General features: G+C 42.9%; 1 protein-coding gene across 3 annotated transcripts in view; it reads left to right on the forward strand.

Annotated features, from left to right (window-relative positions):
* Positions 1-21,110, forward strand: part of GALNT2 (polypeptide N-acetylgalactosaminyltransferase 2) — a 217,855-nt gene that overhangs the window by 105,517 nt on the left and 91,228 nt on the right. For 2 of the 3 annotated variants that reach the window (XM_003893785.4, XM_021931277.2), the window contains exon 2: positions 7,690-7,783. In XM_003893785.4, the coding sequence (XP_003893834.2) occupies positions 7,690-7,783 (94 nt within the window). Of the gene's footprint in view, positions 1-1,895; positions 1,923-7,689; positions 7,784-21,110 lie in introns of those variants that run through there. The other variant, XM_021931270.2, reaches the window with a different exon arrangement.

Here is a 21,110-nt window from a genome sequence, read left to right on the forward strand (position 1 = left end):
TTAGTTTGTTTTGCATTGCTCTAAAGGAATACCTGAGACTGGGTAATTTAGAAAGAAAAGAGGTTTATTTGGCTCACGGTTCTGTAGGCTGTACAAGAAACATGGCAACAGAATCTGCTTCTGGTGAGGACTTCAGGAAACTTTTAATCATGTTAGAAGGTGAAGAGGAGCAGGTGTGTCACATGGCAAGCGAGGGAGCAAGAGAGAGAGGGGAGGAGGTACCAGGTTCTTTTAAAGGATCAAATCTGTGTGAACTATTTCCTTTACCGTGGGGAGAGCACAAAGCTGTGCATGAGGGATCCACCCCCCGGGACGCAAACACCCCCTCCAGACCTCACCTCCAACACTGGGGATCACATTTCAACATGAGATTTGGAGGAGACAAATATCCAAATGAAATCACCTAGTTAACACTGGTGGTTTTATTCAGGACCGTTTCCCAGTGAGCTAAAATTAATTTTGTGAGTTTATAAATAGGTCACACACCCTATATGGAAAGTTAAAGTTTTTTTGCCTTCTTGTGAGAAGACCTGAAGATTATTCCTCTACACGGTCCTGGTGGAACACCAACCTTGAAGAATTAGAAATAATAAATAGTCTTTCTGCTTCTCCCATGGGTCACTTTATAGGGAAAATGCTTGATTAGGGGAGGTCTTGATCTTTAGCAGGAAACTTAAGTCTACTCTAAAAATTTGCTTTCGAGTAAACAGTGTTTTAGTTAGTTCGTAATGTCTTAGCTTGGCAGCTTAGCTTTTCTTCCCTTTTAAGAAATGGACTGTGAAATATAAAGTATTACCTCATTTAAAAATATCCGGCAACCTGTTTTTTTTTTCCCCCAAAACTTGAGGGTTGCTGTATGGATTTGCTGTAGGGGTAATTACTGAAAAGTCATCAAATAACAATGAAAACTAGACAATTGATGAGAAGGGAATCAAGTAGTCATTCAGATGGTATTTTTGGTAATTTAATCTGCCTCTGACCATATGGTCTAGTCAGCTGAAATAATTTAACAGTGACAACATATATTTCAGTAAGCAGAGATTAAAAACAGCCCATTTATTTTCTGTTTTCTCCCACAGTAATATTTTTATATCTCTGTTAACAAATATGATGTTCGCCATTTAAATTATATGGAAGCAGCTTTGGATGATTTAGCAATACACATAACATTTATTCTTTGTTATTATCTAGTTTTATGTGTGTAAGCATGTTTATTTTAGTGGTGTTTCATAATTCAGAAATGTTACCAAAGGTGGTAATTGTGTTTATATTGGACACGGGTAAGACGACAGCGTGAGATGAAGCAACACTTTTGCTGCACAGACTTGCTTTTGTGACTCAACTCTTGAGCTTCCATCACCTCACAGCCCCTGCCCCTCACCCCTGCCCCACAGAAATGACTGGCTAGGTACAGCAGGCTCTGCCACTAGCAAGCCTTATGGCATTCATAAATGTAGTGGTTTTAGAATATTCTAAATATTAACCAACTTTTTATTATCCTCCTCTCTAAACTGGAGGCTAGTCTCAGCTCCACCAAACCCGATGTCACGTGAGCTGGACATGGTGACTTATTTCTAATGAACAGACTATGACAGAGAGACAGTGAGACAGTGAGTGATTTCTAAGACTAGGCCATAAAAGGCATCAGGGAGTGTCCCTTGCTCTTGTATGTACCTTCTTCCTCATATTCGTTGGGGAAGCCAGCCACCTCTTGGGAGGACTCTTAAGCAGCCCTGTTGGATGGACCCCAGTGAGGAACTGGGGCCTCCTGGCAATAGCCGTGTGAGTTACCCATCTTGGAAGCAGACCCTAGCCCTAGGCAAACCTTCAGACAACAGCAGCCCTGGCCGAAATCTTTGCAGCCTCATTGGAAATCGTGGGCCAGAACCATTCGGATTCCTGACCCTCAGATGCTGTGTGAGGTAATAAACATTTATTGTTTTAAGCTACTGAGTTTTGAGGTCATGTGTTTTGCAGCAGCTGATAAGTCATGTAGCCCTTCTGGATCCTTTTTTTCCAATCCTCTGGGAAACCAGTGGTTGGACTGCACAGCGCCCTGCACACACAGATTTGATCAATAGTGCCTAAGGGCTTGCTCCTCTTCCAGCCACTGTACCTCCTCACCCCTATGGCACCTTTCCTCCTCCACTTCCCTGACCACCTTGCCTTTGGCAACCAAGGCAAGAACACTTCTTATTTTTTTCTTATTTGGATCAGAGACAGATTATACTGGGAATATTCTATTAACAGTTAAACCTATATTTACACTTAATTGTTTCCATAACTATTTAATAAACTCACCTATTGGGTTTAGTACTCCTGAAAATATTGTCATAGTATTTAGATGTCATTGCTGTTTTATCTACTTAGAAATAGGATGAATTTGAGCTGCTGTGCTCTCTGATTATGGCAGGTAAGTAGACGTCGCTCAGCTGTGGATTCCCATCTGATTGCACCCATGGCCTAGTTTAATTCCATTTGTGCCTCTGTTGTGTGCATTTGTAAGAACAACATGGCCAGATACATATTTTGAAGTTTTGGGATACATAATTTTGAACCAGATTAAAATGTCTGATAACAATAATCACTACCAGTGGGGTAAGTTAGTAAGTAGGAGAGTTCTCATTAACTGGCCCAGATGCCATTTACAAAGGGAGAGAAGACCACAGCGCCATACTTTAGGGCATCTAGGTCTTTCCAGAGGCTGCATGTGGATGCATCCAACACTCTGGACCAAGGGGTGATGCCAGGCAGGGCAGCAGTGTTCTCCTGCCCCGCGTTTCTCATTTGGTTGGCAGGGCATCCTAGACCCCCGGTTAAACTTCCCTGATGGAGTACAGTATTTGGTCAGAGCTGCCGAGCCCTCCCTTGTCCACGCTTTCCCGAAGCACCATCTGTCTGTGGGGTAATCATTCTGCATTCACTGTCAACATCCCTCCTTTGAGGGTGGTGGAAACGAAGCAGAGATGGGTCTGCATCCTGGGAAATCAAAGCGGGCTTACAAGATCACAGGCTTTGAATTCTCTGTAACTTTTGACCCAGCATAAACCACATCATTACTTCTCTAATCTCAGCAGTTTATACTTGTCACTAAAAAGGGGACCTGTCTGTCACGGCACCATTTTCCCCTTAAAAGGGAGAAAACACACATATCTGTTGGTAGCATAGCCAGGATACCAGTGGCTACTGGGCGCAAGAGCCTTCTTCATACATTTGCATTCAGTACATTTCCATTTTTGAGCAGCGCCGACACTAGTGTAAGTCAGTCTTATAATGTATGTAAATGTATGGGAGGGGGATTGTAACGAAAAGCTTCCACTGCAGAGTAGGCGAAGCCGGGACAATCAATCTGAGTAAGTAGGGCGAGGTGGTTTTTTTTCAGCTGCATTTATTATTGAGCAACTACCATAAGGCCACCAGCGCACTTGGTACCATAAGGATACAGAAGGAATATGACGGCTTTCCTACCCTCCAAGAACCTGTAATCTTTTTGAATGTCAAACATGGGCGAAGCAGGTAGCAAATGTAAAAGAACCTCAAGTGCTAACTGAATGTATCGCCTACACAAGAACGCTGGGCAGGCAGGGACCCGCTGGGCAGGCAGGGACCCGCCGGGCAGGAGGCATTGAGCCCAGCCTTCTAATCTTAGAGAAGTTAGACTTCGACGCCCACTGCCATTGGCAGAGGCATGGCTGGAACCCAAGGCTCTGGCTCTGAGGCCAGCGCTGCTCCCCACGTGCCATGTGGGGTCTCCTCCTTTCCCGCTTGTCCCTGCAGCGTTGGGCTCTCCTCTCCCCTGCACTGACACCCCACCCTCCCTGGGTGGTCTCCCTCCTGCTCACCAGTAGCTTTAATTACCCTGAGCCTTTTCACAACCCCAGATTTGTGCCTCCATCTGTTTGCAGATGCCTCCTCTTGGTATCTCTTTGTACCTTCATCCTTTCCAAACCAAACTCCTCTTTATTTCCTAGCATTTCTTCTTACCCTACCCGGCAACTTTCTTGTATTTCTTCTCGGTGGACATCACACCTGCGTAGGAAGTGCTGCAGTCAGAAACATGGGGCCATCTTTGATTCTTCTTCCCCCTCGCACTCCTCCTGCTGCACTGCCAGCCCCTCCTAGCTGCACCTGTCTCCGCTGTGTCCCTCTGGGACCGGGACTGGGTCCAGCATGCCATCTTCCCATGCTGCATTACTGAAGTGGCCTCCTGGGCGCTCTCGTGTCCTCTAGTCTGCCCTCACTTTGTAGCCACAGTGATGTTGCTAGAATACAGGTCTCAGACTATCCTGCCACTTGCGTGCCTTCCTGTTTTTGATCTTTCCCTTGTTCCATCTGTCTGGTACACCCACCACCACTAGTCCCCGTTGTTCCTTCTTGCCTCCCTTTGGTCTCCACCGAAGTACTGCTTCCGCGCACAGCCTTCCTGGGGGCCCTGCTCTACGCAGGCCTGTGTTTCTGGGCCGTCATTGCCCGCGCTTGTCTGTGGGTGTCTTTGCACAACACAGGCCAAGATGCCTGGTCCCCACTGTGTCTCTAGGAACTGACTTTCTTAATACCAGGCCAAGGCCCTCGGTAGGGGTGGGGAGAAGAGAGTGGGACAAGACAAGCAGACAAGCATCTACAGACCAGTGGTGGGTTGAGCTTGGGTGCTCTGTCAGCCAGTGAACCTAGTCAGCCATCTTTGCAGGAATTTATTACTAGTGACCAGACATATTCTAAGATGAATGGTTAGTACAATGTCTTAACTGAACTTTGGCTGTTTAGTTAGGGGAGAGAGGAAGCTGTCTTATCTGGAGGCAGTACAGCTAAATGACTGAGACCATGAACTCCAGCCCTGAGTTCCCCAGGGTGTGGATCCAGCCTCATATGAACACTAAACTTCAGTGCCTTGGCTTCCTCACCTGTAAAATTGGAATAGTAATAGCATTGCAGGAAGATGAGCGTATGTGCAGCGTCCAGAGTGGGGCTTGGCACCTCATAAATACTGTGTTAGGCAGCAGCCACCACGGTGGTTCCTCCTTTTCATTGTCCTCCCCTCCCCCTCCTTCCCCTCCCCTCCTTCCCCTCCTTCTTTGCCTCATTCTCCCCTTCCCCCTCCCTCTCCCCTCCTCCCCCTCCCCCTCCTCCCCCTCCCCCTCCCCCTCCTCCTCCTTGGGGGCTCCTCCTCCCCTTCCCTGCTTTTACTCTAGGAGCAGGTAGTTAAGATGATAATCTGCAGTTTTTGACCTGGAAGTCCAGAACAAAACAGTCCTCTGTGAGTGACCTCCTAGAAATGTATTCTTGAGTTTTTATGACATTTTGAGAATCAAGTTCTTATAATTTAGTTTAAATTGAGCCCTAGCCTGTCATTCCCACTCTAACTTACATAAAGGGCCAGATTTAGCTTTTTACCAGCTGTGTAACCTGGACGAATTGCTTAGCCTATCTTATGTGTCCTCATTGTAAGACAGGAATTATAAAATGCAGGAATGAGAGAGGGTCTATGCGCAATGCTTGGCGCATAGTAGGTTTTCGTAAATGGCACGGCTTGTTCCATCTGCTTGCTACCTTGTCATGGCCTAATTATATGGGCATGAACTCACCCTGCACTAGTTTTATAGTAGGTGTCGTTGACTGGAAGGAAGAAGGGAGATTGAGGAATGCTCACCCTGCACTAGTTTCATAGTAGGCGTCACTGATTGGAAGGAAGAAGGGAGGGTGAGGAGCATTACTTATGGGAAAATCAATCTTATTTGTGGGCACAAATAAACAAAAAAGTTTATTTTCTGGGAAAACACTGATGGTTGACCTGCAAATGTCCGACAATGACTACAGATAATGACTTTATTTTTACGTGTAGAAAATATGCTAGGGTCACCAGCCCCACTGGCAATGTTCACTTTTGATTTTATTCAGCTACAAGTTTAAATGGTTTGATCCATTAGCTGGTGTACGTAGGAGGCCAGATGCCTGTGGGGTGGGGGCTTGAGAGGTAGGAATTATCAGCCACAATGCTACAATCAAGCCTCAAAATACAAACTAATGCTTAATTAAAAGTCTGCACAATGTGACTGTAGTAACTTCATTTTGCCGATTTAGTATTCACACGTATCTCCTTACTTTGTAAAGCCAGTTGGTGGGTTAAATTCTCTCGCTGTTGCCTATCTGCCAGGGTTCCCACAAAATCACTGCCAGTAGTAAATTGAAAATTTCTTTATAGCCAAGTAATCTCAAAAGCCAAGTCATAAATACATCTTTTCCAAACTTCTTTGCAGTAAAAATTCTTTAAATTGGGATACAGCTGCATTTTAATACATTTGTTGCAGCGTGGGATAAGACTTGCAGAAGTACTTGGGGCACTTAAAGGCCAGGAAGGCGGTTCTGCTGGGTGGGTGGGGCTCAGACCCCCGGCTGCAGAATGGTTTCTCTCACCAGCCCCCCAAGGCTACAGTTCTTCCTCTTCTGCCATTTCCATGGCAGCCCCGATGTGATAAACCCAGCTGTATCGCCTCATTAGAGAAGCAGCGGAAGGAAAAGCTGGCCGAGAGATGGGGGAGGCTTAGGCACAGTTTCTCTCTAATTAGCGTACCTCTTGAGTAAAACTGCAGATTATTGGCAGAGCAAGTTGCATTTGGAAAAAATGTGTCATTTGGCCCAGGCCCTGAGGTTTACCCTTCTGCAGATCTCACTTTACATTTTAAGTAAAGGACCGAAACGTCTCCAGTGGTGAACTTGTGTGCAGCATGCAGTCCACACTGGTCTGGAGGAGTGCTGGTGGAATGAACCCTTGGAGATCTGGTCCCCGCCCCGCAGGGAGGGATTACTGCTGCGCTTCAGCCTAATCGCATCTGCTCAGGAAAATGGCCAATTGACAATGCTTGGCTCACAGGAGTCTGGTGGGAAAATTACTAGCCTTGGGTTATTTCTGATTTGGGTTATATACAGAAACCTTTCTTATTTTAGTCACAGAAATCAGATTCCAAGTGGTGAGAAAATATATTTAGCTCTGTGGTCGTGCAGTTGTTATTTAGTCTGATTTAATGTTGATAAATTAGAGTAAATTGTTTGCCCAGATGAGTTGAATAAATTCTGCCAGAGCTTTTACCTTATTCTGGTTTCATATTAAGTCCTTAATATGTATCTCTGTTTCAGTGGCAGTCCTATTAGAGTAAGCCCTAGAAAAAGCTTGGTGGCCCTACTGCCTGCTCTTGTGTTAGTCAATGGAATTAAATCATTTCACACACTCTGAGGAGAGCTCAAAGGAGCCCTTAGGGAGAATCTGGTCCTAAGATGTCTATAAACCACCTAACATGTCTGGAGAGCTACCTTCATTTTAATGGTTTTAATTTAACCACTCTAGAATTATTTCATTTAATCCACTTCCCCTATCTCGCTTCTCCACCCTCACAAATCCCCAAAGCCCTGGGAGTTTGTGGAGTATTTCCTTCCCACAGATATGCAATACAAATATAAAATGGAGAGAGAAATGCAAACCCTTGGGAAAGGTCGTGCCCATACTTTTCTCCCCTTACATCTTGACTCCCTAACGATTTCTGGGGTGTGGGGTCTTTAAGATGGGCCCTCCGTCCTACTCATCAGTGCATCCCCAGGGCCAAGTGTAACTCTCCAAAGACTCGGTGTGTATTGAACTGATGAATGAAGGTGTGCTTGAAGAACCAGGCAACTCATTCAGTGTCTTTGTTCCCCCAGGAGGACTGGAATGAAATTGACCCCATTAAAAAGAAAGACCTTCATCACAGCAATGGAGAAGAGAAAGCACAAAGCATGGAGACCCTCCCTCCAGGTACTGCCAGGGGCCAGGCAGCCATCTGGCTTTGAGCACGTTGTTGGGAGTGGACTGAGCGTGGCTCTTGGAGCAGATGGTCTGTGGGGAGAGGCTGGATTCCATAGGTCAGCAGGAGGCACCACCCTAGAGCACTGCTTTGCCGACTTCCATTGGACCCATTAGTGGGTGGTCAAGTTAAAACTTTAATGGGAGGTGACCAAAATGTGTTGAAAGAGAAAATAAAAATAGAATGAAGTAGAAAGTATATTTTAGTATGTATTAGTTCATGAAATATTTTTAATAGACTTTATTTTTTAGGGCAGTTTTAGCTTCAGAACAAAACTGAAGGGAAGGTACAGAGAATTCCTGTATACCTCCTGCACCCCCACCCCCAACACACATACCACCTCCTCCATTGTCAGTATCACCCAACAGAGTGGTACGTTTGTTACAATCCATGAACCTGCACTGACACATTATCATCACCCAAAGTCTGTGGTTGACATTAGGGTTCACTCTCGGTGTTACACATTCTGTGGGTTTGGACAAATGCACAGTGGCATTTACCCACCATTGTAGTATCATACAGAGTCATTTCACTGCCTTAAGAGTCCTCCATGGTCTACCTGTTCATCCTTTCCTTCCCGCCCCAGCCCCTGGCAACCAGCGATCCTTTTGTTGCCTCTGAAGTTTTGCTTTTCTAGAATGTCATGCAGTTGGAATCATAGGGTATGTCAGCTTTTCAAATTGACTTCTTTCACTGAGTAATATATATTTAAGTAATATATATTTATTTTAATATATTAATATAATATATTAATATTTAATATACATTTAAGGTTCCTCCATGTCTTTTCATGGCTGGATAGCTCATGTCTTAATGAATTAATAATATTCCATTGTCTGGGTGTGTTAGTTTGTTTATTCACCTAGTGAAGGGCATCTTGGTTCCTTCCAGGTTTTGGCAATTATGATTAAAGCTACTATAAGTATCTATGTACCCGTTTTCAAGTAGACATAAGTTTTCAGCTCATTTGGGTAAATACCAAAGGGTACGATTGCTGGATCGTATGGTAAGAGTATGCTGAGTTTTGTAAGAAACCGCTGAGTTGTTTTCCACAATGGCTGTTGCATTTTCCATTCCCACCACAGTGGGTGAGGGTTCCTGTTGCTCTGCATCCTCACCAGCATTTGGTGGTGCCAGTATTCTGGACTTAGGCCACTCTAATAAGTGTGGAGTAGTATTTCACTTTTGTTTTTATTTTCAATTCTCTAATGACATATGATGTTGAGCATCTTTTCATATGCTTATTTACCATCTGTATATTTTCTTTTCTGAGGTGTTCAGGCCTGTTGCACATTTTTAATCCAGTGGTTCATTTTCTTATTATTGAGTTTTAAAAGTATATATTTAGGATAATCGTCCTTTATCAGATATGGATTTTGTCAATGTTTCTCCTAGTCTGTGGCCTATCTTCTCATAGTCTCAAGACACTATCTCACTCTGTCGCCCAGGCTGGAGTGCAGTGGTGCAATCTCAGCTCATTGCAACCTCTGCCTCCCAGGTTCAAGTGATTCTCCTGTTTCAGCCTCCCAGTAGCTGGGATTACAGGCATGCACCACCACGCCCAGCTAATTTTTGTGTTTTTAGTAGAGATGAAATTTTGCCATGTTGTCCAGGCTAGTCTCAAACTCCTGACCTCAGGTGATCTGCCCGCCTCGGCCTCTCAAAGTGCTGGAATTACAGGCGTGAGCCACCACGCCTGGCCTACTTTGGTGTTTTACATTTAGGTCTGTGATTCATTTTGAGTTAATTTTGTGAAAGGTGTAAGAGCTGTGTCTAAGTTCTTTTTTTTTTTTTTTTTTTTTTTTTTTTTTGCATGTGAATGTGCAGGTCTTCCAGAAACATTTGCTGAAGAGACTCTCTTCTCTCCGCTTTATTGCCTTTGCTCCTTTGTCAGAGATTAGTGGGCAATATTCATATGGTTCTATATTAGGGCTCTTTATTTGCTTCCATTGATCTATTTGTCTGTTATTTTGCCACTACCACACTGTCTTGATTACCATGACTCCATGTAAAGTCTTGAAGCCGAGTAGTGTTAGTCACCTTTGTTTTCTTTCAAGGTAGTTTTGGCTATTCCAGATCTTTTGCTGTTCCATATAAATTTATAAATTTTATAATCAGTTTGTTAAGATCCACAAAACAACTTGCTGGGATTTTGGCACAAATTGCATTGAATCTATAGATCAAGTTGAGATTAACTGACATTTTGACAATATTGTCTTACTCCCCATGAATGTCAAATATTTTTTCATTTAATTCTTCTGATACCTTTTATCTGAGTTTTGTAGTTTTCCTCATATAGAATTTATACATATATTGTCAGATCTGTACCTAAGTTTTTCATTTTGGGAGTTTCTAATGTAAATGGTCTTGTGATTTTCACTTCACATTCCACTCGTTTGTTGCTGGTATATAGGAAAGCAGTTGACTTTTGTATATTGACCTCACATCTTATAACCTTGCTGTAATTGTTTATTAGTCCCAGGAAAATTTTGTTCATTGTTTCAGGTTTTCTGCATAGACAATCATGTGATCTATGAACAAAGAGAGTTTTATTTATTTTCTTCCAATCTTTATACTTTTTTTTTTTTGGTCTTATTTCATTAGCTAGGACTTCCAGTACAATGTTGAAGAAGAGTGATGAGGAGTCATCTTTGCCTTGTTCCTGATTTTAATGGGAAAGTTTCCAGTTTTTCACCATTAAGTATGATGTTCGCTGCAGGATTTTTGTAGATATTCTTTATCAAGTTGAGGAAGTTCTCATATATTCCTAGTTTGAGAATTTGTAACATGAATGGGTGTTGGATTTTTTCAAGTGCTTTTTTTTGCATCTATTGATATGATCATGTGACTTTTCTTCCTTAGCCAGTGGATATGATGGATTACGTTAATGGGTTTTCATTTGTTGAGCCAGTCTTGCATAACTGGCATAAATCCTACTTGATCATGGTGTGTAATTCTTTTTATACATTGCTGAATTTGATTTGCTTTATTTTGTTGAGCATTCCTGCATATGATTGTATGAGAGCTACTAATCAGTACCCTTCATTTCTTTCTTCTTCTTTTTTTTTTTTTTTTTTTTAAGAGACAGGGTTTCACCATGTTGGCCAGGCTGGTCTTGAACTCCTGACCCCAGGTGATCTGCCTGCCTCAGGTCCTCCCAAAGTGCTGGGATTACAGGCGTGAGCCGCCACACCCAGCCATACCTTTCTTTTCTTAAATGTCTTTGTCTGGTTTTTGGTATTAGCGTAATGCTGGCCTCATAGAATGAGTTAGGAAGTATTTCTTCTGCTTCTCTCTTCTAGAAGAGATTGTAGAGAATTGGTATAATTTCTTTCTTTAAATGTTGGTCAGAATTCATCAGTGAACACACCTGAGCCTGGTGCTTTCTCTTTGGGAAGGTTATTAATTATTGATTCAATTTCTTTAATAGATATGACCTATTCAAATTGTGTATTCTCATGTGAATTTTGGCAGAGTGTGTCTTTGGAGGGAAATGGTCCAGTTCATCCAGCTTATTGAATTTATGGGCATAGAGTTGTTCATACTATTCCTTATTGTCCTTTTCGTATCCATGGGTTCTATAGTGATATCCCCACCTTCACTTCTGATATTGGTAAAGCGTGCCTTTTTTCTTTTTCACTTAGCCTGCTTAAAAGTTCATTGATTTTATTGATATTTTGAGAGAACCAGCTTTTGGTTTTATTGCTTTTTTTTTCCTATTGATTTTCTGTTTTCAATTGTATTGGTGTCTGTAATAATTTTTTTATTATGTCTTCTACTTAACTTTGGATTTAACTTTCTCCTTTTTCTAGTTTTTAAAAGTAGAATCTTAGATGATTGCTTTTAGATCTTATTTTCTAATATATGCATTCAATACTATCAATATCCTTGCAAGCACTGCTTTTGCTGTTATCTCACAAATTTTGGTAAGTTCTATTTTCATTTTTAGCTTGGAAATTAAAAAAAAAAATTTCTTGCGATTTCTTCTTTGACCCCTGTGTCATTTAGAAGGGCGTTGTTTAGTCTCCACATACTCTGGGATTTCCCAGCTAGCTGTCTTTCTGTTATTGAATCTAGTTTAATTGTATTGTGTTCTGAGAGCACACAGTCTGATTTCTGTTCTTTTCAATTTGTTAAGGTATGCTTTATGGCCCAGAATGTGGTCTCTTTTGGTGAATGTTCCACATGAGTTTGAGAAGAATGTGTGTTCTGCTATTTTTGACTGAATTAGTCTATAGATGTCAATTATATCTAGTTGATTGATGGTGTTGTTGAGTTCAACTCTGTCCTTACTGAGCTTCCTCTTGCAGGATCTGCCCATTTTTGACAGAGGACTATTGAGGGCTCAAACTATAACAGTGAGTTCATTTATTTCTCCTTGCAGTTCTATCAGTTTTTGCCTCATGTATTTTTATGCTCTTTTTAGGCACATACACATTAAGGATTGTTGTATCTTTTTGGAAAATAAACTTTAAAAAAATAATTGTGTAATGCTCTCTTGATCCCTTAAAAATGCCCGTGATCTAAAGTGTACGTTGTCAGAAATTAATATAGCTATTCTTACTTTCTTTTGATTAGTGTTAGCATGATAGATCTAACCTTTCTTGGTAAAGGCCATTCTTTAACATTTTACTTTTGATCTATGTGTATTATTTTATTTGCAGTGGATTTGTTGTAGACAACATATAATTGGGACTTATTTTTTGTTTCTCACTGACAATCTTGGTATTTTCTTTGGTGTATTTAGACCATTGATGTATAAAGTGATTGTTGATGTATTTAAATTCATATCTACTATATTTGTTATTGTTTTTTATTTGTTGCCCTTATTCTATGTTTGTACTTTTGCCTTTCACACTTTTTCTGCCTTTTGTCATTTTAATTAAGCTTTCTGTATAATCCCATTTTCTCTCCCTTCTCAGCGTATCTATTATATGTCTTAAAAAAAAAATTAGTTTGTCTTCTTTCAGATAACACTATACTGTTTCACAGGTAGTGCAAGTATCTTATAATAGCAAAGTATTCTTGATTCTTCCCTCCCATCCCTTATATCATTGCTGTAATTCATTTTACTTACACATAAGCCTAGGTATATAATATATAAAAGAATACATGATAGAATATATTGTTGCTATTATTATCTCAAACAACCCATTATATGTTCAATTAAGAATAAGAAAAATAGGCGACGAGCAGTGGCTCATGCCTGTAACCCCAGCACTTTGGGAGGCCGAGGCAGGCGGATCACCTGAGGTCAGGAGTTCAAGACCAGCCTGGCCAACATGGTGAAACCCTGTCTCTACAAAAAATACAAAAATTAGCCAAGCGTGGTGGTGCATGCCTGTAATTCCAGCTACCTGGGAGGCTGAGGCAAGAGAATCGCTGGAACCTGGGAGGCCGAGGCTGCAGTGAGCCGAGATTGTACCACTGCTTTGCAGCCTGGGTGACAGAGCAAGACTCCAAATCAAAAAAAAAAAAAAAAAAAAAGGAAAAGTTTTTATTTTACCTTCACTTATTCCTTCTTTGATGCATCCTTTCTTCGTGTAGATCCAGGTTTCTGATCTATGTTATTTTCCTATGTTTAAAGAGCTGCTTTTAACATTTTTTGCAAGGCAGGTCTACTGACAACAAATTCCCTCAACTTGTGTTTGAGGAAGTTTCGATCCCGCCTTCATTGTTGAAGATCAATCTTAAATGGTACAGAATTCTAGGTGGTGATTTTTTTTTTTTCTCTGAGCCCTTTAAATATTTCCCTCTCCTCTCTTCTTTCCTGCATGGTTTCTGAGAAGACATTAGCTGTAATCCTTCTCTTTGCTCCTCTATTGATAGGTAAGGTGTTTCTTTCAATATTTTTTTCTTTATTTTTGATTTTCTGCAGTTTGAGTATGATATGCCTCAGTGTAGTTTTTGGAGCCTTTATACATTCTTTGTGTTCTCTAAGTTTCCTTAATTTGCGTTTTGGTGTTCAACATTAATCTGGGGAAATTTTCAGTCATTATTGCTTCCAGTATTTCTCCTATTCCTTTCTGTCTGTCTTCTCCTTCTGGTATTCCCATCACACATCTTTACACCACTGTAATTGCTCCACAGTTCTTGGATATTATTTCAATTTTTTTTCATCTTTTTTGTCTTTGCATTTGAGTTTTAGAAGTTTCTAATGTCATATCTTCAAGTTGAGAGATTTTTTTCATCAGCATGTCCTATCTGCTAATGAGCCCATTAAAGACATTCCTTTCTCTACATTGTTTTTTATCTCTAGCATTTCCTTTTGATTCTTTCTCATAATTTCCATTTCTCTGCTTACCTTATCTGTCTGTTCTTATGTGTTATCTCCTTTTTCCATTAGAGTCCCTAGCATATTAATCATAGTTGTTTTAAATTCCTGATCTGATCATTCCAACATTGTTCTGTATCTGAGTCTGGTTCTGATACTTGCTCTGTCTCTTTAAACTGTGTGTGTGTGTGTGTGTGTGTGTGTGTGTGTTTAGTGTGCCTTGTAATTTTATGTTGAAAACTGGATGTGATGGACTGGGTGCACGGAACCCTGGTAAATAGGCCTTTAGTTGTGCCGTGTTAAGCTGTAGTGGGAGGGGAAGCTTACTATAGTCCTATGATTTGGTCTCATTCTTTTCGGGAGCCTTTGTGCCTGGGCTGTGAACCTCACATTTGCTTTTCAGCTTCCCCTTCCACATCCTTAGGTGATACTAAGGTCTAGCAGGGCTGATTATTTCCTGTCCCTCAGATTGGACAGGCGCTGATAAATGCCAGCAGTTTAGTCCCTGTGTAGATAGTTTCTCCCGAGGGCAGGCCTTATTAATAAGAACACAGCGCCCTGGCGTTTCAAAATGGTTATTTTCCCCTCTCCCTGTTGTAAGCGTGAGGGGATATTTCTCCAGTGTTCACTGTGAGGATCTGGTAGAGCTCCAGGAGGTAAAACTCACACAAATATAGCCGCCCACCCCTCCTCCACCCCCATGACTGGGTCCCCCTGGAGTTTTTAGTCTCTTAGGCTTGTCCACAGTGAGCCTCCAGGAATTTTCCGCTCCAGTTTAGGTTGTCCTACCCCCGTAGTGGATCTTCAGGGGTTTCTACGTACAGGCTTCCGCTCCAGTGAGTTGTGATTCCCTGTATTCACCTGTCCCATTTTGCGGGGCTGTGGCTTGTGACATTTCTGCAACAGATCCAAGACAGATCTCTAAGAAGTGCTGATTTTTCATTTTATTCAGCTTTTTACTGTTAGGACAGAGTAACGACTTTCAAGCTCCTTACATGCCTATCGGGAACTGGAGGTCCGTTTATGAAGTGTTTGCTTTGGTGGTGAGAGTGGTGGTGAGAGTGATTGCACGTTCTTGACTGTGGTGGGACAAGCCTCACCCCAGGGAGTCCAAGCCCCTCCTTCGTCTGTGCCCTCCCCTGCATTGTCCCAGCTACACCAGATGCAGGTATGTCAGTGTCTCCTTCAAGAACTCTGACTCGGCGCATGCATGCAGTCAGTTTGTGTGTTCGGTCTGCCTCCCTGTCATCTTTCCAGCTCCTGGATGAGTCATGAAGCCCTGAGCCATAGTTCTTTCATATGTAAAGTAAACATTGCCCACACAATGGGGAGTATCTGAATAGAATGGTTAACTAATATTCCTTTATTATAATAATAGGAAGCCAGGATATACACATCTGTTGTGTGGATTAATGAGAGACTTCCCATGAATTATCTTCTATTAAAAACATACAGGTGTTCTGATGGTTTTCAGGCAAATAGAGAGAGGGAGGGAAAAGCCATCTTCAGGTCATAGGCTGGATTTGACCATTAAGAGTCACATCTTATTCAAAATCATTTGAGTGCTCACATTGACTCTGCCTTTCATATCCTTAACTGTTGCAAACAGTTGGTTTTCTTATCTTCAAAGAGATCGGAATGTACTGATTTGCCTGTCTTTTGAGTTATTAGTAGTAATTTTTGATAAATGCACAATGTCTTTTTATTTTGCCGAAGGGCTTTCTTTCCTTTTTATGTTGAAACCATTTTTCTTACTAAACCAGCATGCACGTAATTTTGTTTTGTTAGAAATTTTTTTGTGATGGAAAAATAATTTTCCCTAAGCATGAGGAACACAGCTAAAGTTTTATGGTTTGCAAGAATCCACTGGCCATGGCACTTTCCAGTGTGTCAGTGGGTTGTTCAGGAAGCTCAGTGGCTTCCTGTGTTCTGTGTGTTGGGCATGTAGCAGTTGTAGACAGATGGGCGGGAAGACATGACACCAAGCTGAACGCTTTTATGGCCACAGAATCCACTGACGGATGAAGGAGCCAGATCTAATAGGGCAGAGCAGTGATGTTCCAGGCCAACAGCCTCCAGTTTTCTGACCACACGCTCTATGAGCAAACATATATTTAGACCACCCCCGACACATATATGTATTGAAATGCTCACTTAGGAATTACATGCATATTGACATACGGATCTATTGATACATTCTAAATGAAATGGGATGGTTCCCTTGACACCTTCACAGGACTCAGCCCACAGCCCTCAGCCCCTCATGGGAGGGGTAGCACACAGGTGAGTGGGTGCAGGGGCTGAGATGAGTGCTTTTGGGCATTGGCAGAAGTAGAACCCTGTGCAGCCCCCCAGCAGCATCTGGGTGGGGTGCCTGTGACCCCTGGCGCCCCATAGGACATATGATACAGTGTGCTCTTTGATTTGCTGTCCACAGATGACTTAACTGTTAGATCAGTGCAGGGTCAGGGTGACAGCCTTTTGCATCCACCCTCTTGGTACCCGAATTCTTGTCCCGGTGTCCGGGAAGAATCAGGTTGTGCAAACAAATTGAAGGATGGTGAATGTGGAGGACTTTATTGAGTGCTGGAAGTGGCTCTCAGTGGGATGGGAAGCTAGAAAGGGAATTCTTCTCCAAAGTCCCGCTGTCAAGCTGTCTGTCAGAAATCAAGCTGATTGTCTCCAACATCTGGCTGTTTCTTCTCTCCTTCTCTGTTGCTCTGCGGGTAGGGCCTGGGGTTTTTATGGGTACAGGATAGGGGATGGGGCGGGCCAGGGTGGTTTTGGAAAAGGCAATATTCAGGCAGGAAAACAGAAATGCATGTTCTCACTTTGGGCCCCCTGATTCCAGGCTTGAGGGTGTGGCCCTCGCCAGGGACCGCCCTCTCCTACCCAGTATTTCCCGGCCTCCTGTTTGTATCATAAAGTGTATTTAAAATAAGCTATTATAAAGGATGAGGAAAATACTTGACAATGTCTGTCATTTTCTTTCTTTGCCTCAGAAGATTGTCTTGTGTGGCCCCACTTTGGATACTACCACTCTTGGGGCTGCCATGGTCACAAAAACCAAGATTATTGTTTTCACTCTATTTCTTGTCTCATTCATCATACTTTGGGGAAGAATCTGGAATTTGGATAAAGTATACCACCCAAGTGGCAGTCCCAGCTGGAAGTCATGGAATGGGGACAAGAACAATAACCTGGGAGCACAGGATCAGGGTTCAGAACAAGGATAATGACCGGGAGCTCTAGGCTCAGCTGTGCCACCAGTCCTGTGGCCTTAGAATATTTAGGGAGTATTTGGGTTTTATTTTCCTCATCTGTAAAATTTAGATACGTTCTTGCTGTAAAACTCTTCAATTTTGTTAACTCTGTCTTCCTATTTCCCTTTCATCTCTATTCTCAGATTAGAATCAACAACTTTATTTTCTTTTAGATGCTGTAAAAATATATCTCTATAGTTCCCCCACGGCCTCATACCACATTTCAGGTCTACTGTGGATGAGTTTTTGCCCATAAACTCTTGTGACCGTTGCTTCTATTTCAGCGTCATGCTTTCTACTTGGAACCACTGAACTTTTTTTTTAGTGTTGGTTTTTAAAATATTGTCGTCAAATAGAGTATGTATATTAGTCAATATTTTGTATTTTGGAAATCTATCTGATAGAGAAGAATCTCATTTTTTCCCCTTGGTGTGGAAAAACCTCTGGATTGAAAAATAAGTTTCTCCCTGTAATTGTCCATGAATCTGACCAGCCAGCCAGCTGGCCGAAGGGGGTCCGGTAGAGGAGCAGGGGCCAGTAGAGGAGCGGGGCCATTAGAAGGAACAGGGGCAGCTGTAGGGGCTGGAAGGCCAAGGTCTGCCTCTGAGGACTGCTGTTGATGAGGTTCTTGTTGGACATCTCTCACCCTCTGGTCAACGTGGCCTTTTGGAGCAGATTTTCTCTATGCCTTTATGAGACCTTAGTGTCATTCTTGTATTCCTTAGTAACCTTGTGTAAGGGCCTGAGGCTTAGGAGAGACATGGGTAGGGAGAGAGTTCAGAAAGGAGAGTCCTGAGGCCATCGGGATTCTCCTTGAGGCCCCTCCCCATCCCGGTCCTGGGCTGTGTCTTCATCCCAGCCACCCCTCCCGGATGTGTTGCTGGTTCAGTTATCCCAGACAGTAGATTTCTCAGAACAGAAATTGCTGATGTTCATGTAAAGATGAATGAAACGGGAATGATGAAATGTGTTAAGAGAACTTAAATCCAGGGTATGAATTGCCACTGATCCTAACAGAGATGTTTTAGCTTTTCTACTTCCCACCTGCCGGAAGAAAGATGAGATGAACCACTTGTGTTATTTGTTCAGCACTGCTGCAGCATCAGAGAGAAATGTTCCCCGACCCTTTGTTTTTCTAGGTGACTTAATGGGTTCTGGCATTGTGCATTTATCTTTTTTAATTGTAAAAAGATGCATAACGCTAAAGTTGCCAGTTTAAGCGTTTTTAAGCATACAGGTCCGTTTTCTTTAAGCGCATTCACAGTGTTGTGCAGTCATCACCACCATCCATCTTTAGAGCTGTCTTCATCTTGCAAAATGGAAACTGTACCTGTGCAATACCAATGTCCCACTCCTGCCTCCCGCAGGCCCTGGTATTCCTGTTTCTATGAATTTGGTTCCTCTGGGTCCCTCATATGAGCGCAGCCTTACAGTACTTGTCCTTTATCTCTGGCTTGTTCACTTAGCGTAATTCCTCCAGGTGCACCCATGTTGTAGGTCAGAATTCCCTTCCTAGTCTCTGTGAACCATGTGCCCTGTGATACATGTTGTCTGGGGTGGAACCGTGTGACACTTGTAGGGAGCGAAATCTACATAGGTCTCCATGAGCCAGGCCTGAGGCCAGTGATCTACACAGTGTTGTCATAAGGAAAATATGTGGCTGTCAGTGTCTTCAGGGAAGCATCTTTTAAAAAGCAAGCAATATGTGTATTGTAGGTTTTAGAAATTCAAATAAGCCAAAATAAGAAAATTATATTCATAATTCTACCAGCCAGAAATAACCACCATTCCTCTCCCACCACATGTGCCTCCATACTTGCCCTGGACGCATACCCAGGTCTTGTGCTGCCCCCATCGCTGAGACGAAGGGGTCTCCTCTGCATGGGACGTGCCGAGACCCAGGCACTTGAAGCCTCAGGCCCTGCACGCAATTTCTTAGAGTTGGCTCCTGGGACCAAATGCTCCTGAAGCATTTGGCATCTCTGACAACAGGTCCTGAGTTTTATCCCACATTCAAAGTTCAGTCTTTCCATGAATTTCTATGAAAATTCAGGTCATCCACAAGGTGACTAACATTTCAGTAGATTTGGGGGATTTGCTGAGACGCTTCTCCACACATGCCCATCTCTCTTTCAGAGCCCCTCATGGGCTTTGGCTCCCTGATCAGGGGGCCACCCTCCTCTCTCTTCTCTCCTGAAATGGGGCCTTTTCCTACGGGCAGTCCCCTACCATCTGCTTTCAGCTACATTTTTACAAATACAGCACCGTGGTGTGCCATCTCCGCTTGGGCTATATATCGGGAACTCCTTTTCATGTCCATAAACATCTCCTGTAGCATTTTAATGGCGGCAACATCTCCACGGCCGTCGGCTCATTGAACTTATTTTTTGTTGTGGGACATAAGGAGGGGTTCCAGCCAGTATCCTGAGAGGTAAATCTTTGTATGTCCATGATTATTTTCTTGAAATGAATTCCTAAAAGTGAAATTGCAGGGTCAATGGCAGTGCATGCATTTTTTAATATTGGTTGCCATTTTGTCTTCCGTGGGGGGCCTATTTTCTTACTCTAGCCAGCATTGAAGAAGAAGTCTTCCATTGTCTTTCTCCCATTCCAACAAGCAAGAAAGTGGAGACCAAGGGCTGAGATCAGTAACCAGAAATGTAATGGAGCTGTTTAAAAATAGTTATCTTAAGCTTTATTAGTCGAAATACAATGTCCAGAAGCAGTCACATGACATCCAGTGTTCTCCGGGCTGCCACACCATAGCCGGAGTGTTTTGTTCTCTTCAGAGCACAGAGTGTTCAGGGAAGATGATAAACTGGTTAGTCCGGCTAGCAGTGACTTTGATTTTGAGGAAGCGGAAGCAGTGTCCGATGAGGAACACGTGCAATAACTGTGGATGTTTTTCCAGAAGGGCTTCCAAGGGGAAGTGGGAGCGTGATGCCCGAATATTTGAAAGGCTACCATATAAAAGAGGTCGATGACTTTTTTTCTCTTTTTATTTGAGACTTCTGTTTTTTGTATTTGAGCAGAAGTTAGAGGGAAGCTTTTTTTTGTTTCTGTTGTTTTGAGACAGGGTCTCACCAACCCAGGCTGGAGTGCAGTGCTGCAATCATAGCTCACTGCAGCCTCGAACTCCTGGGCTTAAGCAGCCCTCCTGCTTCAGCCTCCCACATAGCTAGGAGTACAGGTAGTAGTCCACCATGCCAGACAAATTTTTAAATTTTTCTGCAGAGACAGCATCTCGCTGTGTTCTCCAGGCTGATCTCGAACTGCTGAGCCCAAGTGATCCCCCGTCCTCAGCCTCCCAGAGTGCTGAGGTCATAGGCATGAGCCACTGTGCCTGTCCAGGAAGCAGTGTTTGTTTTCATCTGAGGAAGCCCCCACCAACAGTTCTCACTGTGCAGTGAAACAGCTGCCTTTTGAAACGGGGGGCTCCCCGTGCTCAGCACCTCTTAAGCTGTGGCTGGACACTGGGGACTGTAATGGAGAAATTTTCACACCTGGAGAGACGATGTTCACAGTTCCTTCTGAATCCAACAACAGGTGGTGCCAGGGTTTCAGAGACAGGAACACGTGCTCTCAAAGTCAGAGACTCAGTCGCTCCAGGGTGGAGACAGGACTGGCACTGCCACCTGAAAGGGGGTTGGGCAGCTGGGAACTGCACAGGCATGCGGGGTTGCTTTTTGGTGTTTCACTTCAGTTTCCCCCACTTAAAAGTGAGTTGTCGGGTGCAGTGGA

This window comes from Papio anubis, chromosome 1, assembly GCF_008728515.1.
Source record: "Papio anubis isolate 15944 chromosome 1, Panubis1.0, whole genome shotgun sequence".
In the NCBI taxonomy this organism is placed as follows: Eukaryota; Metazoa; Chordata; class Mammalia; order Primates; family Cercopithecidae; genus Papio; species Papio anubis.